At 39.3% G+C, this 27409-nt stretch overlaps 1 protein-coding gene across 1 annotated transcript in view; it reads right to left on the bottom strand.

Annotated features, from left to right (window-relative positions):
- The window catches only part of LOC128541463 (protein bicaudal C homolog 1-like), an 81901-nt gene that overhangs the window by 22708 nt on the left and 31784 nt on the right, over window positions 1-27409 (bottom strand). The window contains exons 4-5 of the mRNA XM_053511890.1: window positions 8323-8402; window positions 2998-3156 (exon numbers count right to left, since the gene is read on the bottom strand). Coding sequence (XP_053367865.1) covers window positions 2998-3156; window positions 8323-8402 — 239 coding nt within the window. The remainder of the gene's footprint in view (window positions 1-2997; window positions 3157-8322; window positions 8403-27409) is intronic.

Genomic DNA, 27409 nt, shown 5'->3' with positions numbered 1-27409 from the left:
GTCCAATTAACAGAGCTCTAACCCAGGGCTATTTACTATGTTTCAGAGAAAGCTTAGGTCGGTTACGAAAGGTTACAAAAACAATATCACATCAGGAAGCATGAAGCATAAATACACTGTATCGATAGCCATATGAACACAAAGTCACTTAACGCCTTCATATATTTAAAGAGCAACATACATTATTATCATACCGCCTTATTCTGTATATAGGATGTATAGCCTATCCCAGGAGACTTAGGGCACGAGGCGGCCTTGGTACTGATGGGGTACCAATCCATCGCAGGGCACTCGCACAGACATACACACACTCATGGTCATTCACACACTACGAGCAATTTGGGAACGCCAGTTAACCTAATCTTCATGCCTTTGGACATGTGGGAGGAAACCGAAGTACCCGGAGGAAACCACCAAGCATGGGGAGAACATGCAACTGGAACTCCATGCACACAAACCTGAGGTGGGAATTGAACCTGGAGGTGCAAGGCGACAGTGTAACCACTCCACCACCATACATTTTATTTCTTACATATTAAACCAAAGCTGTATACAAAAGCTAACATTTCCTAACATAGTACTGAAGGCCTTTAGTAAGGTAAGTTGTTAGTTAAGGCACATCATCGATAGTGATTTAATTTTAAAGCAATAAGCTATAAGGGGGACGTGTTACATTAACTTTTATCATGAATAAGCCCATTCTTGGGCACAAAAAAAAAAAGTGGTTAATGAACCATTGTTCAATAAGTAATTGAATTTATTATTAATAATGTTCATCATGAACAAATGTTCTGCCACACAATGTTGTCTGTTATAAGTAAGATTCGGTTGCTGTACAACATAATAAATAAAAAGTAAGCCAGATCAGTTGCCTAAGTGTAACGATTTTATTTGTTTAAAAGCAGGCACATTAATACGGCTTTGAAATAAACAGTTTGACAGCAACAGTTTGACTCATTCTGGCAAATTATTTTCCTCTGGCACACGAGGTTGCCTATAATAAAATGTTTAAATTAAAAACCACTACATAGCCTTGTTTTAAAAGCTTTAAACCTCAACGTTTTAGGCAAACCATGACACAGACCTGTTTTCCACTGAGATCTTTGAGTTACGATATATATGGATATGGAATCTCAAATAATCTATAAATGAACATTATATGACTCATACATTTACTCTGATATGGTGCCGTCGTCAACAACCAAGGTGTAACTGTGGAAGCTGATGATGAATTGTTTGATGTATTGGTGGCTTTTTATTTTATTCAACAATGTTTGTAATTTAAAAGCAGAAAACTCCATACTTTTTTTTCTTGATTTTATATATACTGTATATATATATATACACTACAAGTTAAAAGTTTGGACAAACCTTCTAATTGCATGGTCTTTCCTGATTTTTATTTCTTTTAAAATTGTAAAACAATGCTGAAGTTGTCCAAAGTTTGCAATAATCTCCTTTGAACAGTTGACATTGAGATGTATCTGCTACTTATGCTCTGTAAATCCTTTATAACGCCTCTAATCTGAGGTGCTGTTTGGTTTGGCGATTTCTGAGGCTGGTAACTCTACAGTACGTAAATTAACTGCAGCAGAGGTAAGTTCTTGCTTTCCCTGTGAAGGTCTTCATGAGAGTCAGTTTCATGTCTCAAGCATTGAACTACAGCGTTGTTCTAAAATGTAGAACATAAATCCAACTTAAGTGTGTGTGTGTATGTATATATATACAGTATATTTGAACAAATTACTGATACTAAACTGCATGCTTAAAAAAAACAACTGTAAGCTGATTTATCCATTGTGACCAAACTGTGTGAGGTGAAGTTATTGTGTTTTGCAAAAACACCCAAAATCCACATTAATATAACCAAAACAATTTTGACATAATATTTTGCCATTTGTACATTTTATCACTCTTGTGACTCCAACAAAACATGCGCAAAATATTCCCTATCAATCAGTACTTCTTGCTTCATTAAAAAAACTTGTTTTTCTAAAAACTGCAAAAACGTATTTTTTAAGGACTGGATTAACTATGTTATATTAGTTTCTGTATCTGTGTCAAACTATTTTATTAGCTAAAAAGAAAATACTGGTCACAGCTGATGGCCAGTTACACCAATTGCATCACTTTATCAAACCCCATCCTACTGAAAAATAAATTGCTTTGTTTTTGTGTAAACAGTCCTTACTGCACAGTACATACACACGAAATCAATGCATTTAAAAATCAATACATGCAAAATACGTTTTTAATTTATTTTGTGATTTCATTCAGTTCCACCTGTTAATAATCAATCATATTGCCATAACTTTATTCACTATTGACCACTATTTGAGTAGCACTGCTCTAGGCCCATCTATTGTATCAAGCAGATGCTTGCATTTACTTTCAATTTATTTCCTTGCGACTCGAGGAAAAAAGACAGTAATAAGATTTTCCAGATCAAGCTGATAAAATTCCTGCTACATTAACTCATACAAAGCCTAAAAACGTGACCGTATAATTATAAAGCAGACGGTAAGTATTTGGGGAAATGAATGAAAATGCAGGTGCTTCTATTTACAGTAGGTGAACAAAACAAAAGATTGAAAGCAGAATCACAAAATGATCTAATGAGATTCAGAAACATTAGAACTAATCAAGGTGGAACTGAAACCAGGTGTGCATAATCGGAGTAATGAGCAAATATTGATGGATGGTGGAAAATCAAGTTAAACACGGTCATTTTTTTTTTTTTACAATTACAACGTATCCTGAGAAATTGACATCATTGCAGTAACTGGCACTAACATAATAAAAATCTATAAACCTATTAGAGGTGTGTTATTTATTCCTAAATACTAATTATAAAAACGCCTAAAAAGCTATATATATATTGTACATTGCATTATTCTTAATTGCTTTATATATGTTAGTAGCATTGAGACAGATAGAACCTTTTGATTCAAAATTAATGGAAAGATATGTATATATGTGCATATGATAAGATCTGACCTGATTGCTCTTCTCTGCCTGGTTGTTGCGGTTAGAGTCAGGGAAGTGAATGTGGCAGCCCGTATCCTCCATCACCTTCTTGATGTTGTTGCCTCCTTTGCCAATGACGTGTGAGTGCTCGGTGTGTGAAACGTCCATTTTCAGAGTCACGCGATTACTCTGCATCAATAAGGAAAATAAAGCGTCACCATTGCATCGCAAGCATGGACCATACACTAATTTCACTAAATCAGATGATATGCAAGCCCTGATGTCTAAGAGAGTATCCAAGCTGTCAGTAAAGTGCTGATATAGATCTTTAAGCTCCAGGAGTAAGTCATAGTTTCCCTTTATCATTCAGGCTCACTTTTTCTTTGCTCACTACACAATGTATCACCACTATTAAAAGCGAGCAATGTAGTTTTCTAACCAGTATCAGTTATCGGTATTCTTCAACAAATTAACACAAGTCTCAAACGTCACCCAAAGTGTATGTTTTAGGGCCGTAGCTGAAATTCCCCTAAGATATTGCTGTGTGTCCACCCCTTAAACTCCCTCTGTTTCGCCTTTTTTCCAAACACACCATTTCAGTGTGTATATACAGTACATGATGAGCTACTGCTCCCCACCAGAGAACAGTAAAGCTGAGTTATAAGCTGAGGAAGGGGATCTTCTTATATGATGTCACAATAGACCCATCTAATTGGCTGGTTACACCCTGGAGAATACAAAAATGAAAGAATGTTTTTTTTCTCTTGTTTTTGTTTGAACATGCACACTGGAGACCCACCTGAATGTCTAAAAGTTATATTAGCATGATAGGACACCCTAAAAGCCAAGGAATGCATTATATCAAAATGTTTCACAGATGGCATGTATTATAAATATTATATTCCGCAAACTATTATAAATGCATACCAAATCGAAGTCTGTAAGGCCTGGTTCGGTTTACACTATACCTATGCTGCTGCATTACCAAAATGCTAGGCAGAAACCTGCAGAAAACATGCTATCCCTATGCAAATCCTTTTTTCAAACAATCGTCCTCCTATTGCATTTACAAAAAATGGGAAAAAAGGATGATTGCGTAAACAATCCACGTCACTCATCGTCATTGTACCTAAGAATTTCATATCAATACATTTTAAAAAAAGTTATTCAGGCAGCACTTCAATCTTCCAGAACTCTTAAAGTTGGGCTGCATAGATCTGAGCCAGAAAGAATACTATCACTGATGGTGCTATTGTGCTTGGCTTCACAAAAGTCCAAAGTAATCCAAGTCTAAGACATTTATTAACAACAAATCATCTGATATGGATGCAAAAAAATGTAACTTTATATTGTTAGAACGGTTGCAGATTTTGCTAATTATCTCAACTAATATCTGAACACTTTAACAATGATTTAACAACTTACTCACTCCCTCACTCTTTATACTGCTTAGCCCATACAAGATCACGGGAGGCCTGCAGCCTAACCCAGGAGACTCAGGGCATTGGCCGGTTACACCCTTGAGGTGCAAAGGCACAGTTCTAACCACCACCCCAACATGACAACTTGATAATTGATTAATTAATTAATAATAATTCAATGCACAGATTTTTGGTGGTGTAAAATTTAAAAGATATGTGAACTACGAAGAAATATTACGCAAAACAAATAGCGCTGGTTAAAAAAATTGTAATTGGTTAAATTCTTAACAGCAATGAATTGACTGAAGGTTATTTAAATACATTCCTAATTATTACACTGGTCTTTATGGTAAAAGTAACCTCAAATGTACAACAGTGTAGATGTAGTAATGTAGATAGACTTATCCAGGCAAAATAATCTTGGAACGGTTTTATTCCTGTCATTCTGCTGGATTACTCCCAAGCTCTGGCATAACACAACTAAAATTCCTGCTATTATATAAAAGACAAATTATGCTGTCTCCCTTTAGGAGATTGATAAATTGCATCGAAAGATGTCATTGTTACATCTAGTACATGCTGTAATTGCTATCCATGAGGAGTTTGGCTGGACAGTTTTCCCCTGATGATCTAGGGTCAGATTCCAGTCAGATAAAGGGCTATCTAGTGAACATTGTAGCACCTGAATCTCATCCTAGATTGTAACCAATAAAACATAAGGGAGGGGGTATAGATATAACAAGATTATAACCCAGTTTAGCGGTCCTGGCCTTCCCAGCACAAAGGTTGCCCTCCTGTAGCGATGGAATGCTTTGCAGATGCTGTTATCACAGAGGAGCTCAGGCCTCCCTCTGTGAGTTATTATCTAACCAATGAATGACGTCTATCTCTGTTCCATCGGCCAGTGGAATCCGAACGTGACTGCTGAGTACAGGGTCACTGGCTAAAAGAGACCTCTGAACTATGTGTGGACCAGCAGGGGACTCTGAACAACAAAGTCGCAGTCTATGTGCTAAAGTTTCTGCAGCGTAGAGGACATGTTTTTAAACTACAACTGGACATTAAATAATTTCGATAAAATGTATGGCTGAGTACCTCACATCTTCCAAAAATCCTGCATACAGGGTGCCAATCCATCGCAGGGCACACACGCATACACACACTCACATCCTCATTCACACAGGCATAGATTTCATACAGGCAATTTGGGGAACATCAATTAGCTTGTCTTTGGACTGTGGGAGGAAACCCACCAAGCACGGGGAAAACATGCAAACCCCATGCACACTGAGGGAGGAATCGAACCTGGCCGGGAATCAACCCCAGGCACTGGGGGTGCAAGACGACAGTGCCATATTGTACGTATAGATTCGCAATACAAATCAAACCGCCACCAAGGCATCGTGGTTATTCCCATCCCTACAAAAACCTGTTAATAGTTACATGTTATGGTAAGGAAATGCTGAAGGTTTTAGGACGGAGGAGTTTTTCCTTTCTGATATCTCTGTAATATGGCAAGCTGCATGGTTTTGTCTCATTAACTTCAAGAGAAAAAAATGAGACTGGGAGAGAAATGCCTGTTACTATACTGGAAGTGATAAGAGAAATTAACTCGTGCTGGAAAACCTATGGACTTTCACACACTGCTCAGACGTCTACCCTGATCGTTAAGCTAATTTTTGCTATAAAATATTATTCAACAGCTACAGTATTCATTCAGGAACCCCACAGTGCTATGGTAGAATAATAAAAAAAAATCAACACTGTGAAATACGATAATTCATAAGTGATGTCATAACACATGCCATATCTAATGATGTTATCTTAGGATATATATCTCGTGATAAAAACTTCAAAGCACTTTTGTAAGTCTGCCAAATGCCTAAATGTTAATGTAATGTACACAAAGGCTATTCAAGTCAAACTGGGACCTGTGATTAGGCAAAATAACAGTTATAAGGGTAAAAACTACCTTTATTTCTCTGTATAATCCCCTGCTACAATCATGCACTTATCCCAGCGTATAATTGTATAAAATATATTTTAATAGAAAAAAAAAAGAATTTTATGCATAGGATTTGATTCATTTTGGGGCTTTCTGAAATCAACACATGGTTAGTATTATACATAAAGCACACCTAATATTTGGTTGAATGTCCCTTTGCAATTTCCCTTTTAGCAGAAGCTTTTGGTAGCCATCAACAAGCATCTGGCAGAATTTTGGCTGGATATTTGAGCACTCCTTATGGCAGAACTGGTAGTGTTCACTGACTTTTGAAACATGGTTCGTACATTTTTTCAAAAGGTTAAAACATTTTAAATTAACCTGCTTCCTTCATTCCACAATCAGAGTTGACTTGAGTTTGGGGAAATTTTTCTGAGCCAGTCCTTATTCATTCTTCTTTTCACTTTGTGCAATGCAATAGTTCCACTGGCAGGAAACAGCCCCACAGCGGGATGCTACCACCAACATGCTTAACATTGCTCCAGTGTCCTTGGGGTTGGATGCCTTACCAAACATACTCATCCAAACATACCTTTGGTCAAAACTTTCAACCAGAAGGCTTTTTGTTTTGTATATGTGGTCAGTTCCAAACTTTCAGCAAGAATAAAAGCGTTATATATATGGAGCAGGGGATCCTTTCTTTGATGGCAGCCTTGCTGGCCATGGTGATGTAAAACTTTACCTGACTATAATGACATTTACTGTATGTTCTAGCAGCTTTATGTTCATGGTAGGCCAGTGCACTCATGGTTCCTGCGTTGTTCCTGACCATCAGAACTATTTTTTTCTAATTTTCCAGACCTCTGCAAAGTGCCTACACATCCCAATAACTTACATATTACTGTTGAAGTGATTTTGGATTCTAAGGTTGTTTGGAAACAGGTCCAAAAGAGATTCCATCCATCCAGGAATCTCTGGAGTCCAACTAGAGACTGTGGAGGCCAATGGCGACCATTGTATTTATTCCCATTTGTACAAACGTGGTAAGACCTCTGGTCAATATTCACCCATTATGGGCAATTTTAAAACACCAAATATCCTAATCTGCAAACTTTTGGACTATGGGAGGAAACCAGAGATTCTGTAGGAAACCCAACAAGCACGGGGAGAACATGCAAAGTCCATGCACGCAGACCTGACACAGGAATCAAACCTAGAACCTGGAGATGCAAGGCGAACATGCTAACCACTTAGATTCACACACCAAGGTGAGATTCATTGTGTGTAAATCTACCATCCTCTTTCTCAGATCTCACTGGTCTCCTTGGACTTTCCAACTCTGCTGTCAATCCAAAACCTAGCAAATCTAGCTTTTTTATGTTGGCACAAAGAAGCTACCTGTTGCTCAGTTCAGTTTAGCCATTGTAGTCAATCATGATCACTAACAGGACGCTGAAAGGAATTTGGGAACATTCAGAATCAATTACTTAAAAATCTAAATGGTTATATGTATAATTTTGACCATGTGCTGATGTCAGTAAACCCAAAATAAATTAAAACATCTGCTTCAAATTCTCTGTGTTTTCTTTTATTAAAGATGTATGTTGTACAGTTATTCTGTCCCAGAAAAATGAAAATAGATCAATGACATTATTAAAAGCTCAGTATTGCCATGAGATTCATGTCGTGATAACTAATTCAATTTAATAGTCACATTATTTTGCTTAATATTAAAATCATAATTAAATCTAACAGGGTTCATTATTGCACTTAAAATCACTTGATGTCAGTGAAATAGACATTATTATATTAGATCTCTAATTTTCAAAGGGTTATGAATTTGGGTTTGTTAATTTAGGTAATAAATATGAACAAAAACCGTTATGTTGGTATGTTAAACAATCTTACTTTAGTCTATGATTTATTTAATCATGATTTAGATGATCACAGTCTCCCCTGCTGTTCTACTGTACCTTAAGAAGGGCTCACCTTAGTATCGAGGACAGACATGATCTTCTCCTTAGCTTCTTTCACGTCATCCCTTTTCCCACTGACTTTGATATGTGGATCTGCGAAACAAAGGATGAACAAGTGACATCACCATTTAGAATGATGCAATTTCATTTCCTAACATTCGTCTTCACCATGTCACATTGTTTCGCGTGTAGTTTTTTTAATAACATGAAGAATACTTTTTACGTCAAAACAGCACAGTAATTGCATCCTTGTGTGATCCTGCTTTTCATCCATCAGGTCTGAAAGTTGTTTGGTCCACAGACTATGAACAATGTTGAGCTGCACTTTTAGCCAAAGCCAGGCTTTTATTTGTGTCAAACAGATATGCGAAACAGAACGTTATTGTGCTCACCAAGTTTCCATTACTCATTTGTTATACAAAGGTTTCACACTTGCGCTTAAATATAGAGTCTTTCTGGCATCGGCTTTGATTACCATCTATCAGCGCTGGGTTTTATTAATCAGGTAGTCCCACAGGTCAGGCTTCTAGTGTTCACTAGATCTTATATTAATCTCCAGTACTAATCAGACAAGAGCTGCCTTTTTATACAGAACTTGGAATGACATGACTGAGCACTTGCACATGACTTGACTGAGCATGCAGTATATTATTTACTCATCATTAACTGCTCCAAAAATAATAACGGCCATATTTTAAATATGAGGCAGCACGGTGGCGTAGTGGTTAGCACTCTCCGGCCTGGCGCCTCCAGGGTCGAGGGTTCGATTTTCCACCTAGGGAGCCTAGCGTGCTCCCTTCTACGTTTGCAGGGAATGTCGGTAAAGGAAGCATCCCCCGACATAACTCCACCATTCAGAACACCCCGCGAAGTCACCAGCGCAGACGTCACTTCCTTCATGCGTTACCACGGTAATATAAGCGCCTCGAAAACCTGTCACTGCTGCTTTGAAAATTTCACACTACGGACATTAAATATTGAATTGAAACAAAAACTAATACCTTTATAAAACATCTACAATTGAATATACATGTATAACCTGTAAATAAATTATTGATTAATAATAATTGATTCAAGATGTACCGAGATTTTGTTTTAAAGATTACTAGCCTATATAACACTAAAGATTTCCTACCCCCAAATTAATCCTGTGTCCTATTAATATGATGTCGTCCTCAATAATAATGAAAATAAATATATAAATCCTTTTTCGAGCTCCATTCTTTTTATGCTCCAGCGAGACGCAATGACTGATGATAACTTTTTCATTTCCTTTTCTGGTGATGTGAAGATCTGTTGTTCACTCGTTTCCTATAACGTTCGCAGTTCCCTTTAAACTGAACATTTTCCCTCCCTACAGTTTGGAATCGCACTTAACATGGCTGACCACCCTGTGTAGTGTACTTCAGGCTGTTTGGAAAGCGCCTATGCAGATTAGGCAAATTGTGTGTGTGTGTGTGTGTGTGTGTGTGCCCTGAAATAGATTATCAGCTTGTCCTGCTGGATAGGCACCAGCCCCCTGTGACCCTGCACAGGATAAGTGTTATAGAAAATAAATGAATGAATCATTAAAAATGATTTCAATCCAATGAGTATATCTTGCTCCAAAAGCTTATCGTGACACATTATTTAAACGTTTCTTTCAGAGAGCCAATCAGATTACACGTTTAAAATTCTTTAGCCTGTAGCCAGAAAAGTGTACAAAAGATCTCACATGCTGTGTGGTCTGTGACTGGAGCACCTACAGTAAGTCAGCGTCTATCAGCAAGCGTTTTCTTCTTCTGCTTCGAAAACAGCTGTATTTCTGAAGTCACAATGGTAACCACCAAATTCAAATTAAGAGATGAGAATGAAAAGCAAGGCATTATTATATGTGAAAATGACCTCCATCGTGCACCGTCCACTGAATTTAAACATTCATTTCATAATGATGGCTTTGGGTGCCAAACTCAATAAAATAAAGCCACGCTGAATTGCTGTGCGACACAGAGGCGGATCCCTTCACCGCAAGATCCTGCAGAACAACAGTCCGCTGCGATTAGGTGGACCCTGAATAGGGAGCTTGCCCGAATGTGGCTCTGGCTGCTTGTTGTGCGCTGGTCAAATGACAGACTATTAGTTAGCCACTACTGACCTTGGTTTAACTGCATGTAATGCAAGCTTTTTCTGTGGTCGAACTCAAGTGCCCACTGGAGGTTTCTCTGTTTGCACTGTGGTACAGGAGGAACTTGGGGAAAAAGGCAAAAATATATAAAAAAGTGTATTAAATAGCCAGTTTTCTATTGAGGGGCTAATTCTTGGTGGTGTAAGTAGTAGGATTACACGAACGAAAGATCTCTCGCTTTACATTTTAAGCCATAATTCTTCTCAGCGCTCTGTCCTTGACTGGCATGATCTTGAATCGAGAATAGAGTAGTACTGGAACGTGGCTGGTGGTTTTTTGCTTAATTACACAAACAAAGGGTGTTTAGATAGTATCCCCAGGCACCAGCCAGACGGCCCACTTACTCGTGCACCAACCAGATCAAGAGTTATATCGCTAGTCATACAGATGTGAGATGATGGGAGGATTTCTGCATTTGTTGCATGAATGTCATCCAATAATTTAAAAATAAAGAAAAAAAGAAGGAAAAAGTAAGGCAGTTTCATTTTACAAATTACATGCTCAACTATTCATGAAACCACTGTCAGCGATTTAATAAATACTGTAAATGTATGGGACCTACTTTATTGGCACTAAAATTAACCACATGCTTTCAGTAGCTGTTGATCTGCTGGAATGTGTTGAGTCGTTGTTTTCCCATTCCTCCAGTCAAAACTGGTTCAGTTTGCTGCATGTGTCCTATTAGGCGTGCTTTGGATCAAACCAGCATTCAGACCATTTGACTGGGATTGCAATCAGGATATTGACTCAGCCATTCCTTTGACAAAAAAAACAAAACAAAACAAAATATTGTTCTGTTGATGATTTATGTCTAAGTTTTGGAACAGTATCAAGTTACATGACCCAAACTATTTGGAGTCTTAGATCACAGACAAAATGCCTGAACTCTGCGCTCCAGAGTTTGGAAGTCGTTGGTCCTGCAGTGATCTAACCCCAAGACAGCTATGCATTTCCTCACTCTCTTAATCATTCTTTATTTTTAAGACAACATTTTGGTGTTCGTGTGGACACATTTAATGAGTGCCAAATGATTAACTTTTTGTGCTCTGAAAATATTCTAGCTGGATGTGAGACTTGAACTTGGACCAGATGATCATGTATCTTTCTGCATAGTGTTCTAGACGAGTTCAATCTGGTTGCAGTGAAGCTATCCGGTCACACACTCGCTCACTCACTCATCATCTATACTGCTTCATCCTGTATTCAGGGTTGTGAGGAGCCTGGAGTCCATCCCAGGAGACTTAGGGCACGAGTCATGGTACACCCTGGACTGGGTTATCAATCCACCGCAGGGCACACATTTACACACACTCACATGCTCATTCACACACTACGGGCTAATGAGTCTAATATGCATTTAGACTGGTGGAGGAAACCGGAGTACCTGGTGGAAACCCACCAAACACGGGGAGAATATGCAAACTCCTGAGGTGAGAATCGAACACGGACACTGGCGGTACAAGGACAGAGTTAACCACTAAGCCACAGCAATCATACAGTATACAGCAAAAAGTTGGACCTGACCCTCAAACAAATGTGGGCCTTCCACAATCTGTTGGCAAAAAGTTGGAAGTACAACTGTATAGTCTTTGTATGCAGTAGTAGTAGAAATTTGCCTTCCCTTTCTATGCTAAGTTCATAACAAACTCCTTTGGAGAAAGCAAAAAAGGCATGATTTGCCAAAGCTGGAGAGGAAGCGTATGAGTGGTCTGCACAGAGCCTTAAAATCACCTTCACTGAACATCTTTATGGATGATGAATTGTAACACCGACTGCATCCTGGGCCGTCTCGTTCACTATTAGTGCCTGAACTAAGTAAAAGCCTATCCAAAAGCCTGAAGGTTATAACAGCACATGTGAGATTATATCCGTACTTGCGCCCATAAAATGTTCAATAATTTTAACTAATATTAGAATAAAACAGAACACAAAATATTGCACTATCCATGACATATATATGTACAGTATAGCTGACATGAAACCATAGCCAAGTTCACAATGCAAGACTATTCTGCCATTGGTTTATAGTAAAAGCAAAGCTAGATCAGATCTCATGTAAAGCTACACCACCTCTAGTTTTGCCAACATCTGGCCACTGGGAAATAAAGTGGAGACAATCAAACTTCCTCTGCACTGTGAAATGATCTTAATGACTGTTGAGCCTTCATTTCCACCGAGACACGCTACATGCCCTACGAGGTGAAATAATATCCTGGACGCTGTCTATTTTTTATAATTTTTTTGCTGGTTTACTCCAAAATAATTAAGTCATCACATCTGACTGGAAGGAAATGATGCAAAAACAGCTCTCTATGATTGCTTCAAATTGGAGTGGAGTTTGGAGATGCTGCTTCTCCGAGCTAGGTCAAGCAAATATTGCGGCGTGTGCAATGCTAATCACAGCTAATGTGAGAATGACGTTATAGGTGAGTCATAAGTCAGTGCGAAGACAATGCATTCATTCATCAGTCGAAAACTGCTCAACTCTCCCTGGTCAGGATCACTGGTGGATCCGGAGACTAAGCCAGAAACTCTGGGTACAAGGAAGGAGATGCCAGTCTCACTTGTTCCGTTATTTGTTTATTCATTCGCTCATTTTATAACATTTGTTATAGGACCCACCCTGCATAAAAAGCCAGTCAATCACATGGCACCGTATCCCCTGCAATATTTAAGATTGAAGCCTGAACCCTTAAACTGTGCTATAGGAACACTACCCACCATTCTCAAAGCCAAAAAAATAACATAAAGGAAAAAAAGATACCCAAGATAAAATTGAGTTAGCTACAAATTTCAATCAGATGATTAGGGAGAAAGAATATTCACAATTAGGTTAGACATGTGGCAAAGCTAAGGCATAATTAGAGATTGAAGGGGAGGACACAGGTTGAGGGTGGAAAAATGTGGCAACAATATAATTCAGAGCAGCAAAAACATACATGTCAAATGAGTGGATGACTCTGCCAAAGAAAAAAAAAAACATTTTCTGCATAGTTTGATATTTTTAACAGAGAACTAGCCATTTAAAGCTACCCTTAAGAGAAGCTAGCACTTAAACTGCCCACAGCTGAAATAAGCATGAGCCGAGCTGCAGCTCCTGACAACATCGCTAACACAATTCTACAACTGTCTGCCAGCTAGCATATACGTACACACACTGATAGACGTAAAAAAAAAATAGCTAAAGCTTTTTTTTTTTACATCAGTGACATCAGTATGAAAATTAGTTCCACACTTGAAAAATAACTCTTCAACCGTTCTTTGGATCGTCCTTAAATCTCTAAGCATTAATGGTTCTCCTTTGCTATAAGGAAACACAACGTTTTAGATTTTCCTCAAAGGATCAAAGAAACTTTAACCACTTTTTTTCCAAAACTGTACAGAATACAGAAAAATCAATATAAACAGATAAATTGCTAATACATTTTAGAGCTTTGTACTTCACGAACCTAGTATTTCAATGCTAAGACATGTGTGTTTTAATATTGTATGTGACACCTAGCATTGTATATGTTAACCACTGTATGTCAGGGAAGTACAGTGACATGGCCATGTCTAATTTTTACTATCATGTATGTATGACCATGCCCAGAACTTTCACTACAGTATTTTAGGGAATACCTTATAAATAAATAAATAAATAACAGGAAGCATGGTGGCTTGGTGGTTAGCACTGTCGCCCTGCACTTCCAGTATGTGGGTTCGATTCCCGTCTCTGTGTGCATGAAGTTTGCATGTTATCCCTGCACTTGGTGGGTTTCCTCTGGGTACTCCAGTTTCCTTCCAGTCCGAAGACATGCATATTAGGCTAATTGGCGTTCCCAAATTGCTTGTAGTATGTGTTTGGTGTGTGTGTGTGTGCCCTGCGATGGATTGGCCGCACAGAGTGTACCTCACCTCGTGCCCTGGGTCTACTGGGATAAGCTTCAGGCCCCCCGCGACCCTGTATACAGGATAAAGCGATATAGATGATGAATGAGTGAGCGAGATAAATGAATAACATTAGAGAAGTATATTTTCATCCCTGTAAAGAAAGCAATATATTACAATACTGTATACAAAAACAGCTGTAACATATTAGCACATTAACAGTGATTATCAATTATGTAACAGTAAACGGGTTACAACATCATGGGTACCCAAGTCTCATCCATGTCCTGGCCGATCACACAGAAAAACCAATGCAATAAAAATCAGCCAAAAAGTCAATGCTGACAATGATAAAAAACAAAACAAACAAAAAACCACAATACTCCACAGCTCGCTCCACCAGGGGCATGGCAGGCAAAGAGCCCAAGGCCGTTCACCCGCCCTCCAAACTCCCCAGGTCCCAATCTGATCAATCACCCATGGGATACACCTGATAAACAAGTCCGATTTACCGAAGTATCTGTTGACAAATTCCACACGCAGAGGTCTTGTGGAGTCATAATGTACCCCAAGTGGCCAGAACTGCCCTTTATATACTGTAACAGCTTCCATTATACTGTATTTCAGTATTTCGGTGGATTAAATACTTCACAGCTCCCAGGACGACTGCAAAGTTTCATTCTGATTAAATGCTTTGAGCATATAAACACACATCTAATCAGATCATGTAAAGACTTAAACTCTTATTATAATGATTTCAATCATTAAAAAAAGAAATTGATTGAAGAAATGTTGTTTATGTACATACATGTAGCTGTTGTCACTCACAAGACGGTTCTTTGGTCTTGAAAACTCATGGATGCCAGATTTTCTTACAAAAGCTTTTATAACCCCTTCCAGTGACCCTCTCTAAAAAATTTTCTTTCAAGGTTCGATGAAATCTCTTTTCATCTGGCCTCATTGCACTTAAACAGAATCTTGTTGTAAAAAGCACAAGGTGTGGGCAGCTCCAGTCCACACATGAAACCTATTAAAGTTAGCCATCTTTCAAAAGTTCATTATCCTAAAAGTTCATTTTTCTATCACTGGTCTCGATTGTTCAAACACGTTATTAAAAAAAACCTTTTTGACCAATTTGAAATGTCCTGTGCAATAAAATCTCATTAAATACAACTGCCTTTATTAAAGAAAAATTACATATTACATTTAAAAATTAATATATAACCAAAAATAATAACAAACATACATTCATACTGTAAGAGCTGCATTGAAGTAAGAAATGCACTCACATGGATTTGATTTACCACAGTAGCATATCTCAGGTGGGGTGATGCCCTTACACACTCCCAGCCCTGTCACTACATTAGCGGCCTTCAAAATAGCCACATCTGGAGCTGCTAATACACCTCCAAAACACACTAGTCCACCTCCCCATCTCACTGCTCGCCCCCCCATACACAGCTGGTTTTGATAAGTGTTAATGATGGTGCAAGGCACATCTGTCCAAATAAAATCCACAGAATGTTTACTTGAAGCTAATTTCAGGTGCGTTTTTGGAATGTGAGAGGAGGACAAATCGACAGACTGACATTTCTCGGACATGAAGTCAGTCATACACCTCGGGTTGCCTAATGCAGATTAGAGGAGATTGCTGATAGAAGTCTGGCTACTGCTGCGTAGCAGAAAAGGAGCCAGTTGTGCCAGCTGAATGAACGAAAACTCAAACAGAAACCAGGGTGTAAAATCAATCCTGAAGTGGAAGAGTGACGAGGAGTTCGTTTGGTACGAGTAACTAGTTAACAGTGTTGGGACGTTACTTTTAAAGTAACTTATGACATTACAAAATTACTGTCTTCAAAAAGTAATCAGTTACATTACAGTGTTACTTTCTGATAAAAGTAACTAGTTCGAGTACTTTTCCGTTGCAGAAAATAAAAATTCCTTTGTGATTCCTCACGCATGTTGTTTTAGTCAGGACCTTTATAACTATTCCACCATCATCACTTAGTGAAGTTTGGCCCATAATCTGTTAACTACTAATACCCCTATCTCACTTACGCTGTTTCGAGCGGTGGCCGTAAGTACGGTTCATCATGATTCACCGTGAGTTTTGGCGCTGTGAATAGGTTTCCAACTTTCCAAAATGCATAGGTGAGATAGATATAACAGCAGGAATAACAGAGGGGGGCGGGATATTGGAGGCGGGGCTTGTAGGACGACTTTCACACACACTTATGTATTGGGAATGACTGCTGTCTGGCTCACGGATTACATAAATTGTCTGAATAACAGATTACATTTTTTTTTAAATAACTAAGTAACTAAGTACTTAGATGGCGGACCTAATGCGATCCATCGTGGGGTACACACATACACACACTCGTTCACATACTACAAGCAATTTGGAAACGGCAATTAACCTAAACTGTACAGTATATCTTAGGACTGCGGGAGGAAACCGGAGTACCCAGAGGAAACCCACTAAGCCCGGGGAGAACATGCAAACTGCATGCACACAGACCCTGGAACCTGGAAAGGCAAGATTGCATTGTAAAAAATTAACAAATATACTCACTCACTCATCGTCCATACCGCTTTATTTTGTATACAGGGTCGAGGGTGGCTTGAGCCTATCTCAGGAAACTTAGGACACGGGGCAGGGTACACCCTAGATGGGGTGCCAATCCATTGCAGAAACACATACGGATACACATACACACGCTTTGCATGTCTTGAAACCCACCAAGCACGGTGAGAACATGCAAACACCATGCACACAGACCCGAGGCAGGAAATCGAACGTGCATGGTGACGGTGCTAACCACTAACCCACCGTTTGGCATCAACCTGGATCATGTATTACACATCCACAATCAAGACACTGTTTTTCAGCAAAATCTACTCCTTTCAAGTTATACTTTAAAATCCAAATGATAACTGAATTTTATGTTAGATTTTATGTACTTGTATTTTACACTGCTATGAGCTTGTTCAGGTCTACTGCTTGGGCTTTTGTGGAACAAATTTAATGCTGTTTTCGTCATCAAACCACATTAACGAGAAACAGTAAAATGCAATAAACAACAACCAACAAAGCATGATGGTTAAGTTAGTGGTTAGCGCTGTCTCCTTGCATCTCCAGGGATGGGAGCTTGAATCTCACCACTGATCCTGTGTGTGTGGCGGGTGCACATTCTGTTCATGCTTGATGGGTTTCCTCTCACCATAAAAAGACATGCAGTCCACGTTGATTCCAAATTGTCAGAATTGTCAAGCTGTGTGTGAATGTGTGTGTGAATGTTAGGTGTACCAAATGTGCATGTAGGATGCGTGGTATAGATAATGGACGAATAGATAATAAATATTAAATTAATGGTACATTTCATCAGTGTTTTATGATGTGTACAAACTTGAGAGGATCCATATTTAATATTTTAACTACAATGGACAAAGCTTATTGCAGTGACTAATATGAAAATAGCCTTGTAATACTCACAGACACAGACCATAACTAATGGCATTAAAAAAAAAAACTTTATTCATCTTCTATGCTGCTTATCCTGATAGGGCTCACACATACACTCACTCACTCTCTCACACCGCTTTGTCCTGTATAGAGGGTTGTTTGGGGCCTGGAGCCTATCCCAGGAGAGGCAGGGTACACTCTGGATACCAATCCATTGCAGCCACACACACACACACACACCTATTAACACCTATTTATCTAATCTGCATGTTTTTGGACTGTGGGAGGAAACCGGAATACCCAAAGGAAACCCCCGAAGCACAGTAAGAACATGCAAACTCCATTCACACAGGAATAAATAAAACTCTTGGAGGTGCGAGGCCACATTGCCAACCACTACACCCCTGTGCCACCTAAAAAATCCTCTAATAAAAAAGAATTGATAGGTTTACTTCTGGCTGTTCTGTTCTCTTTGATTTAATGCTTATTTTTTATATCCCAAATAAGCCACAACAGATCTTACGTCCAAGATGTGATCATAATTATGTATGTGTGGATGAGTGAGAAAGCTTTTTTGGAAAATACAAGTCTTACCAAGTTCTTTTCTGTTCTAGTATTTTGGAGTCATTACATATTGTATTAATCACCCAAGCCGGCATGTTCGGAACCAGCTTGACCAGCAAATTAAATTATTTTTTTTTGCACACTGCATGTGACTGAACAGATGTCCCTGAGCTTCGCGAAAACAAAACGGACTCACGCATGCTGTCAGAATTCGCAGCATCCAAGAAATATTCCTCCACCACCAAAGAGTAGTAAAATTACCAAGTACTTAATGATTTCATTTTAAATTCAAATTTTATTTGACACATACACAGTCATACACAGTACGATATGCAGAGAAATGCTTATTTACACCTAATATTGTAGCTGCATACCCGTCACACGACGCCTGAGATCGTCAGAAGGTCAGCAAGTTGTAGTGGTTTTTTTCTTCTTTCTTTCTCTCTCTCTCTGAAATATTTTGTATTGCGCCATTAAAACGCAGATGCCGCAAGACACCATGTTTTCAGATTCAGGCTGTTTTGAAGTCTTTAAAACTCACATCATCTGAGGCGCAACCGAGGAAATATTTCTAGGTCTCAAGAGAGGCGAGTGTAGTTTACTCTCAGTGTTTATTTCGGTTGTAAATGCTGTGTACTCATGCGATTTCTGGCTTTTGACCCTGCACCTAATAGACACCGTGTCCTTTAATAAGCGCACAATGAACTGGCCACTCCACCATCAACAGGTGGGCACAAAATATTTGTAGCACATAATGTACACTTTTTAAAAGTGTCAGTAATGCTAATGGGAACGTTCTAGCAGATATGAAGAAAAAAATCAATAAAGAAGAAGAAGAACGCTACCACAAAACCCTCATTTATTGTTGGGGAATGAGGCAGCTATTTTTTCCAATGATGTACTCCAAGAAAGAAAATAGCCATGTCTGACCACTATTAATAATACAATGCTTCTTTAATTTTCTTTTTTTTTTTAAATAAAACAAGTGGCTCAAGAGACACACGAATTCACAAACAGTACTAGGCCCTTTCTCGCCTGCCATGTGAAAGGCCTGTGTTCAATTCCCAACCAATGTCCAGACCCCGGCCAATGGACACCATACGGGTCCCAAGCCCGGATAAAATTGAAGGGTTGCGTCAGGAAGGACATCAGCCAAGTTGTGTGCGGATTGTATGGCCCGCTGTGGCGACCCCTCGACAGGAACAGCCGAAAGACTAACACCAACCAGCAACAGCACCAGTTACAAATTTGGAGAGACCTTCTAATTCTTTCTTTCTTCATACCATTTTCAACATTGTGGAACTTGCATCCAAAATATGAGATGTTCAGTTGAGATGTTTAAATGTGTCTACAACTTGTGAACCCTTTGAAGCATTCATTCATGTACAATAGGTTCTTGTCTGAGGATCGGTTCATTTGTCATTTCTCAGGCTGGCAGTTCCAAATGAAGTCCTTCTCTCCAGCAGAGGTTCGTCTTGGTCTTCTGGTCTTCTGGTCCTGGAACATTCCTTACTAGCTTCATCGTAAAGTTTGATGTCTTTTTGGCGACCACATTGAAGACCTAAAGTTTGTGCAGTTTTCCAGACAAACTGACCTTCATGATGGACTGTTGTTTCTCTTAACTCAACCATATACAGTAAGTTCATATGTGTTACTCCATAGTTTTAATGTCTTCAGTACCGTTCTATAATGCAGATGATGTGTCCAAAACTTTGACTGGTACAGTATATAGGGTTGGCTTCAAGCCTTAAGTAAGTACTTGCATATCTTATCTGACCACTTTTTTGCAAAAACAGTAAGAAAATATACAATACTGTGCAAAAGTCTTGACGCCAATCATTCATTCTTGTATATTTAATGTAGTCTTGAGGAACAGTTCTCCATGCTTCCTTGTGCTCTCCTTTTTAGTGTAGTCCTTGTACCTGAGCAGTTTCATTAGAATGTTTTTTTTATGACACATAGTGACCTATTAATCATTCAACCTAATGATAAAAACAACTTAAGGCATGGACCAGTGAGAAACAGGTGCAGATGATGACAGATGATCAGGCCGGGGATTAGTATATTAATGGTGACGCTAGTTGGAACAGACGAGAAGGGAAATGAGGTTGCTGCTCAGTTTGTTGCATAAACAACCAATTTCTAAATTGTGGCACGCAGCAGTTTCATTAAGGATGGTAATGATTTTATCTGCACCTATTGGCTCGATCTTTGAGCCACACAGCAATTGCTTTTTTTCTTTTTTTTAAGACAAAGTTTTGAGATCCAAAAAAAGCAGCCTTTTTTTTGCAATGAAAAAAAAAATCTCATTACCATAATTTATTTTACGTCATGCAATTTAATTTAAGATGAAGAAATGATGGGTGGCTTAAGCCTTTTGCACAGTACTGTACATATTTTTTTTGGGTGTTTCCCATAAAGTAGAAGCAAGTGAACAAAAACAGTTTTTGCTGAATTAGAGCTAAATGGTAAATGTTGGCACGTCTGCGCTTTAGAACAATCCAACTCAACAATGTCATTGAATTTGAATGATGTTGTCTGGAAATGCGTATTCAACTCCTGTATTGAGAACCAGGTTTAATAGCACGACAACATCTACTTTAAACCAACCATAAATTCCAGTGTCTTCCCCATCTGGTGTCCACAGCAAAGCTTCATTGTGTGCCCTTTAGTGTCCTGTCTTCAGACTAAGCAATTTATTTGATCTGGTTTAAGGAAAAGCGAGGTGATCGCTGTCTTAAAAAAAAACAGAAAAAGAAAATCTGTTGACAAAAAGACCAAAAGGTCTTCATTATAAGCAACAGACCTTAAATTCCCCCTAGACTAACAGGACTATCTAGTGAGTGGCATACCAGATCGCAGAGCTCCAGCAGCCTAGCACGATTCGCCATGGAAATAGCGACGCATTCGGCGGCCATGCCACACGGGCCAACTATGGGGAGGTGCAGAAACAGTACGCTTCAGATTTGTTTTTTCAGCTGCTGTGCCCCTGTACTAAGACCCGTTTTGCTCCTCTTATAAATCATGCCATACAACTGAACATTGATTTATCAGCGGATTTAGACTGGATTGGCCTGCGTGAGACAGGAGGAGAGGAAAGAAAAATAGAATTATCGGTTTTCTATTCAGGATTCATGTGTAAGTGGGCGCTTGGTCAAAGGGCGCAGTCGAAATTATAAAATTCTGGATCGATTCAATTCTCTGGTCCTGTGATAACAGAACTCTATAATCGTTCCCATGCATTTGAAATGTTTCTAATTCTTTTTGCAGAAAGATCTAAACTCACAAAACAGAGCTTCACTGTTTGCGGCACGGATTTATTGTTCATTCTCTTGTACAGCAAAAAAAAAAAACCTATTCATCTTCATCTTAATCTCATCTTCATCAAATAGAAGAAAAAGCTGTAAAAACTTTTGAAATATTTGGCGTACTTCAAAGATGGAGGAAATGTGGCAGGGTTTAGAAATACTTCAGGCTCCATAGATACAAATCTGAATTATGTTTTCTAACACACCTCATTACTCTCAAGATAAAACATTTATGAGTCTGCCAAGGAATACATGTGACACCTGCCCACTGAATGTGTAACTTCTAAATGAAATAACTAGTGCACATCTATCCTTTCTAATAAAGGCTATGAAGGTTTGGTCAAATTCCCATAAATGGTTTAGGAGGAGCTGCAGATAGAAGAAAAGTGTGCCAGATGTGAGATGATGGATAGTGATGCTTCGTAGGCAGGCGACACAAAAACATATGAACAGGATATCTGTTGCACGTGTAGGATTTAAAAAATAATCAAGTATTCTTATTACGCTCTATGCATGAAGATGGCATGTTTATGTTGCATCTTTTATGATATTTATTTTAAATGCGTCATATAAACCACAGAAAAAAAGCATGAGGATTATGTCCTACAACAGTGGTACTGCTTTCTATAATTTTAAGTTCTTATTTCAAATTTTATATTCTTTATTAGAATTTTTTATACTCTATTTTTTTATATTCTTTATTTGAACAATATTTTCCTTTAAAAGTTTAGGTCATGGGTAGTCGTACAGGCATTTCACTGCATATCGTACTGTGTATGACTCTTCATGTGACAAATAGAATTTGAATTACATTTGTGGTATCAGCTTGTTGATTTTTTTGACATAAATAAAAGAAACGTTTTGTCTGTACATTGGTCGGAAGTCGCTCTTTTAATGAAATTTCCGTGTGTATGTCTGCATCACGCCAAACGGACAGAATTGAATGAAACTATGATAGTCTATTTAAAATGTTAAATAGAATTATGTGCAAGATAATGTCACAGCATCTAGCGCTTAAATATGCACGGAATATGCGGATGACACAGAAACAACCGTAATTTTATTATTCATGAAATAATGTTACGTACACTATGAAAAGTGAACCTTGCGCCATAAAGTTAATCAAAATGTTGAGTAGAATGGAAGTTGTGAGCTTTGATGTGCCAGATGCTGATCAGCTTATTTTTAGCTTTGAACTTTGAACTATTTTACAAACTCGGGTGTTTACGTTAGTTGACACCGATAATCAAGGGATTACTATGAAGTCCCGAAGCACATCAAAACTGTAAACACAGGCATGTGATTTTTTTTTATAAATGTTAGGATTTGAATCTTGGACTTGATGAATCTTGGATGAATCTGAGAACATTCCTTGTGTCATACCATTCGCAGTTACAGCAAACAAAACATCTGGAAATCTTCCCATTTTACAAACTGTGGTTTGAAATTGCTCACTGCTTCATCAGCGAGCTCGAAGAATAATGCAAAAAAAGCACTTTGAACTCAGACATTGAGAGGAGTAAATAATCGCCGGCCAATAATGCCTGAATGGGCTAATTTTAGACTGGGATAGTGAAATATGCCTCGGCCCAAAGAGGAGCACAGATTAGAACTGAAAGAGAAATCCACCATTGTTCAGCAGTAAACGGCAAAAATCTTAATGAAACAAAGTTTTCGTTGTTTTAGGTTTAGATGCCAGAGTGGAACAAAATACAGCACCATACAAATAAGAGCGATTCATAATTTGTTGCACTTACAAGTTGCCAGATTTCACAGGTGTCCCTGTAATGCGTCTGTTTTTGATTATCTTGAGCCAACAATGCATTGCCTGTAGTTCTTTGTTTGTTTCTGTTTGTTTTTTTTGTTGAGGGTCTGAATGAAATTGACATGGACAAGTTTTTAAGCTTGATAATAACCGCTAACAGTGCATAAAATCTGGCAACCTGAAGTCATTACACGATCGGTATCTCTGCCCAAATTACACATCACATTCCTATACGTCTCCAGTGTCCCAGGTCCGACCTGAGCTCATGTAACGTCTGTACCGCTCATGTGTTCTGGGTCTGTGTGAGTTTCTTCCTGCTTGCTTCTTTCCCTGCAGACTTTACAAAAACAAGCTGACACCGCCTGACATTTAATAACTGTAATTGAATCATACGCTGGCTGCAAAAAAGTCTCACACACTCTAAGATTTCACCATCCAGTCACCTTTGGCTTTGATTACAGCACACAATGTTGCGTGTGAAAATGAGTCCTCATGATCCCAGAACCACTCTTTCACAATTTGAGTCCTTTAATTTGGCATCAGGGAAGAAAAACTCCACAGATGTGATAACCTGATAAGTCTAGACCTAAGCAACTGAAGTGACCCCAGATCATAACACTGCCTCCAGAGGCTTGTACAGTGGACACTACAGTATGCGTAATGGCTTCCTTTCTCACCCTGTTGCACCCGCTGGAATAGGGTCAATCCGGACTCATCAGACCACATGACACACCTTTGACACATCCTTACGCTTCCTGACAAACTGAACCCATTTTCTGATCACTTGTACTAACAAGTGGTTTTCTTATGGCCACACAGCTGTTTAATTCTCATCACATTGTGTGCGTATGAAAAATGCTAGGGTTTTAGGCGGCACAGTGGTGTGATGGTTAGCACTGTCGCCTTGCACCTCCAGGGTCCAGGTTCGATTCCCGTCTCTGTGTGCATGAAGTTCACATGTTCTCCCTGTGCTTGATGGGTTTCCTCCGGGTACTCCGGTTTCCTCCCACAGTTCAAAGTCCTGCAGATTAGGATAATTGGCGTTCCCAAACTGCTCGTAGTGTGTGAATGAGTGTATGTACAGTATGTGTGTGTGCCCTGCGATGGTTCGGCACCCTGTCCAAGGTGTACCCCGCCTCGTGCCCTAAGCCTCCTGGGATAGGCTCCAGGCCCCCGCGCCCCGGAATACAGGATAAAGCGGTATAGACGATGAGTGAGTGAGCGAGTGTGTGAGTTATGGATTTTACTGTTAATTTGGAACTTCACCACACATCTAAGTAATCTCCGTTAATGTTTTTTTTATTCCCCAAACACAGTTCATCCACAAAGCACTGTCCTTCCAGGTTTTGAAGGATTCCAGTAATTTCCTAAGTAATCTCCTTAGTTATTTTCTAATCCATAACATAGACCAATAACACGACCCTTCTGAAATGGCAATTATTATTTTTTTTGGCCAGGCAGTGTGTGTATGTATGACATCAAATACGATGGCTGTACCGAACGTAATGCCAATGCAGGCAAACTGTTTTTTATTAACCGATGAACTATAGATCGTTCAAATTGGTAGAGTAACTCTTCCTCTATACAACAATACTACTTAACATAGTCCCGAACACAAGTGATTCATTTGCACCATCGGTGAACCTTACTCACTCATCTTCTATACCACTTTATCCTATATTCAGGGTCACAGGGCACCTGGAGCCTATCCCAGGAGACTTAGGGCACGAGGCAGGGTACACCCTGAACAGGGTGCCAATCCATCGCAGGGCGCACACACATATACACACTCACACACACACTACGGGCAATTTGGGAATGCCAGTTAGCCTGACCTGCATGTTTTTGGACTGTGGGAGGAAACCCACCAAGCACGGGGAGAACATGTGAACTCCATGCACACAGAGACGGAAATCGAACCCGGACCCTGGAGGTGCAAGGCGACAGTGCTAACCACCACACCACTGTGAGGCCCCCATCATTGAAACGAACTCTCAAATCCTCATTACAAATCTGCTTTCTTGATTTGATGGTCTCCCATTGCGGTACAGAATGTTTATGACAAGAGCCGTGTGCACAGATGAATGAAGAAGTTTAACAAACTGGAAAGCAGCATTAAGGACAAACCATGCAGTGTAATAAGCCAAAATTTTAAATGAATGCATTTTGTTTTATGTATTCATTACTATTATTATTGGATATGGCAAAAAAAAATAAAAAATTTCGTGTCTACAAGCCAAATGACATCTTGTACAAGATACATGATATTACAAGAGATTATGGAATAAACCCTAATACGATTACGTTTATTAAACATTGCGGTGCTGAAACATAAGGGAAGGAGGAAAAATAACACGCAGAAGAGTTGATAAGTGAGAAGTAAGAAGAAGGAGGTTTGCTTGTGTGATCTCCAGCTTTATATTTTGCAATACATTGTTCGGGTTTAAACCAATTCTAATTGTTGGTCACTTTAGTTAACAGTTTCCTATCCAGTGATAGTGGCACCAATGAGAAATCAGGTCTATCTGAAGTGAGTGGTGCAGCATTGCTATCCTGTGTTTGGATGCTCTGTTCAATCCAATAGCTTCAGCCATAAAGCAGAACCGAATCTTTGGTGTAAACACGTCTAATAGTAGCAGTGCGTTCTAGAGCCAGTATTGGCTGACTCCTCTATTTCCATTCTGGATTTTCCGTTTAATTGACATTCCTTGGAAAGAAGCTCTTGCTCCTAACAGCGAATCCTGACGCTTATCCATTATACCAGAGACTTAAAAGTATTTTTCTTCTTTTATTCAACAACATGGTCAACGCTCGAGCAAATTTAATGTGTTTCAGGGTGGACATTTCCTGTAAGGAAGGCAGACAGAACGTCCGAATAGTATAAAAGACCAGAGATGCATATTATGGTTAAGAATGTGGTGAGAAATCTCTGCAGAAAGTCTTATTTTTCCTCCAGCTGCTACACAATAAGGTCTGTTGAGAATCAGTCGGAGCTTTACGGTGTCAAATGAGTTAAACAGACGAGCGCTTCCAGAGTTACCCAGCATCACCTCGGAGTGTGAGGAATGGAATGCGTCCTCCTGAGACGCGTAAGTGTGCAGCTGGCAGTAACTCCACTGGAACTGGTATGCAAATATTTCAGGCAGAAGACTGTCCTTGTTTGTGCCTTTAAAGTGATTGGACAAATGATCAGATCTGGTTTGCGGCTGACACGAATAGTCGAGACAAACAAAAACCCGGGGGTTCCTAGCCGAGATGAAGAAGAAGAAGAAGAAGCTGAGAAACATCTGTTCAGATTTAGTAATGACAATAATGATGAGCCTTGAAGAGATCTTAGTCATGGGAGAATGCTCAGATTCAATGAATAATGTTCTAAAGTAGCCACTGTTGGGCCCTCGGGTATGTATCTTAACCGTAATCCTTTCAAAAAAACTGCTTTAGTTGGGTTACTTACATAGTTAAAGCATCTGCCAAATACTTGCTGTGATCAAAGAAAGATGTTGACTATCTGAATACATGCATAAAAAAATAACAGTGATAAATATGTTGAACACAAACAAAATGTGATTTTCTCAAACACTTGGTCACCCAAAGGACTGTCATCACATCTCACAAACACGGTGGATAAACACTACGTCAAAGCCAGATTGTGTTTTGCTTACAAGGCGATATCCCGGACGTTTGGTCACGATACAGTGCGCACAAGCTCTCGGTGAACGTCCTACAACTCGGAGGAGCCCCAAGGGGACAGAGGAGTGCGACGCAGCGCCTGGTGCGGCCCACATGTCTGAGCCTCCGCATATGTTTTCCATCCTTAATTAGCCGGGATGCTTGCCACGTTCAGTCACCAGATAACGGCGAAAGATTATGTAAGGTTCGTTCGTCAGTGCAGCCAATGCCCAGGGCTGGCGGCCAACACCAAAGAAAACGTGCAGTGGAATTTAAACGGCCTCTGACCGGGCC

Source organism: Clarias gariepinus, chromosome 14 (assembly GCF_024256425.1).
Source record: "Clarias gariepinus isolate MV-2021 ecotype Netherlands chromosome 14, CGAR_prim_01v2, whole genome shotgun sequence".
NCBI classification, from domain to species: Eukaryota; Metazoa; Chordata; class Actinopteri; order Siluriformes; family Clariidae; genus Clarias; species Clarias gariepinus.
Note: the sequence above shows the minus strand (reverse complement) of the source record. Positions and strands in the feature narration are given on the sequence as shown.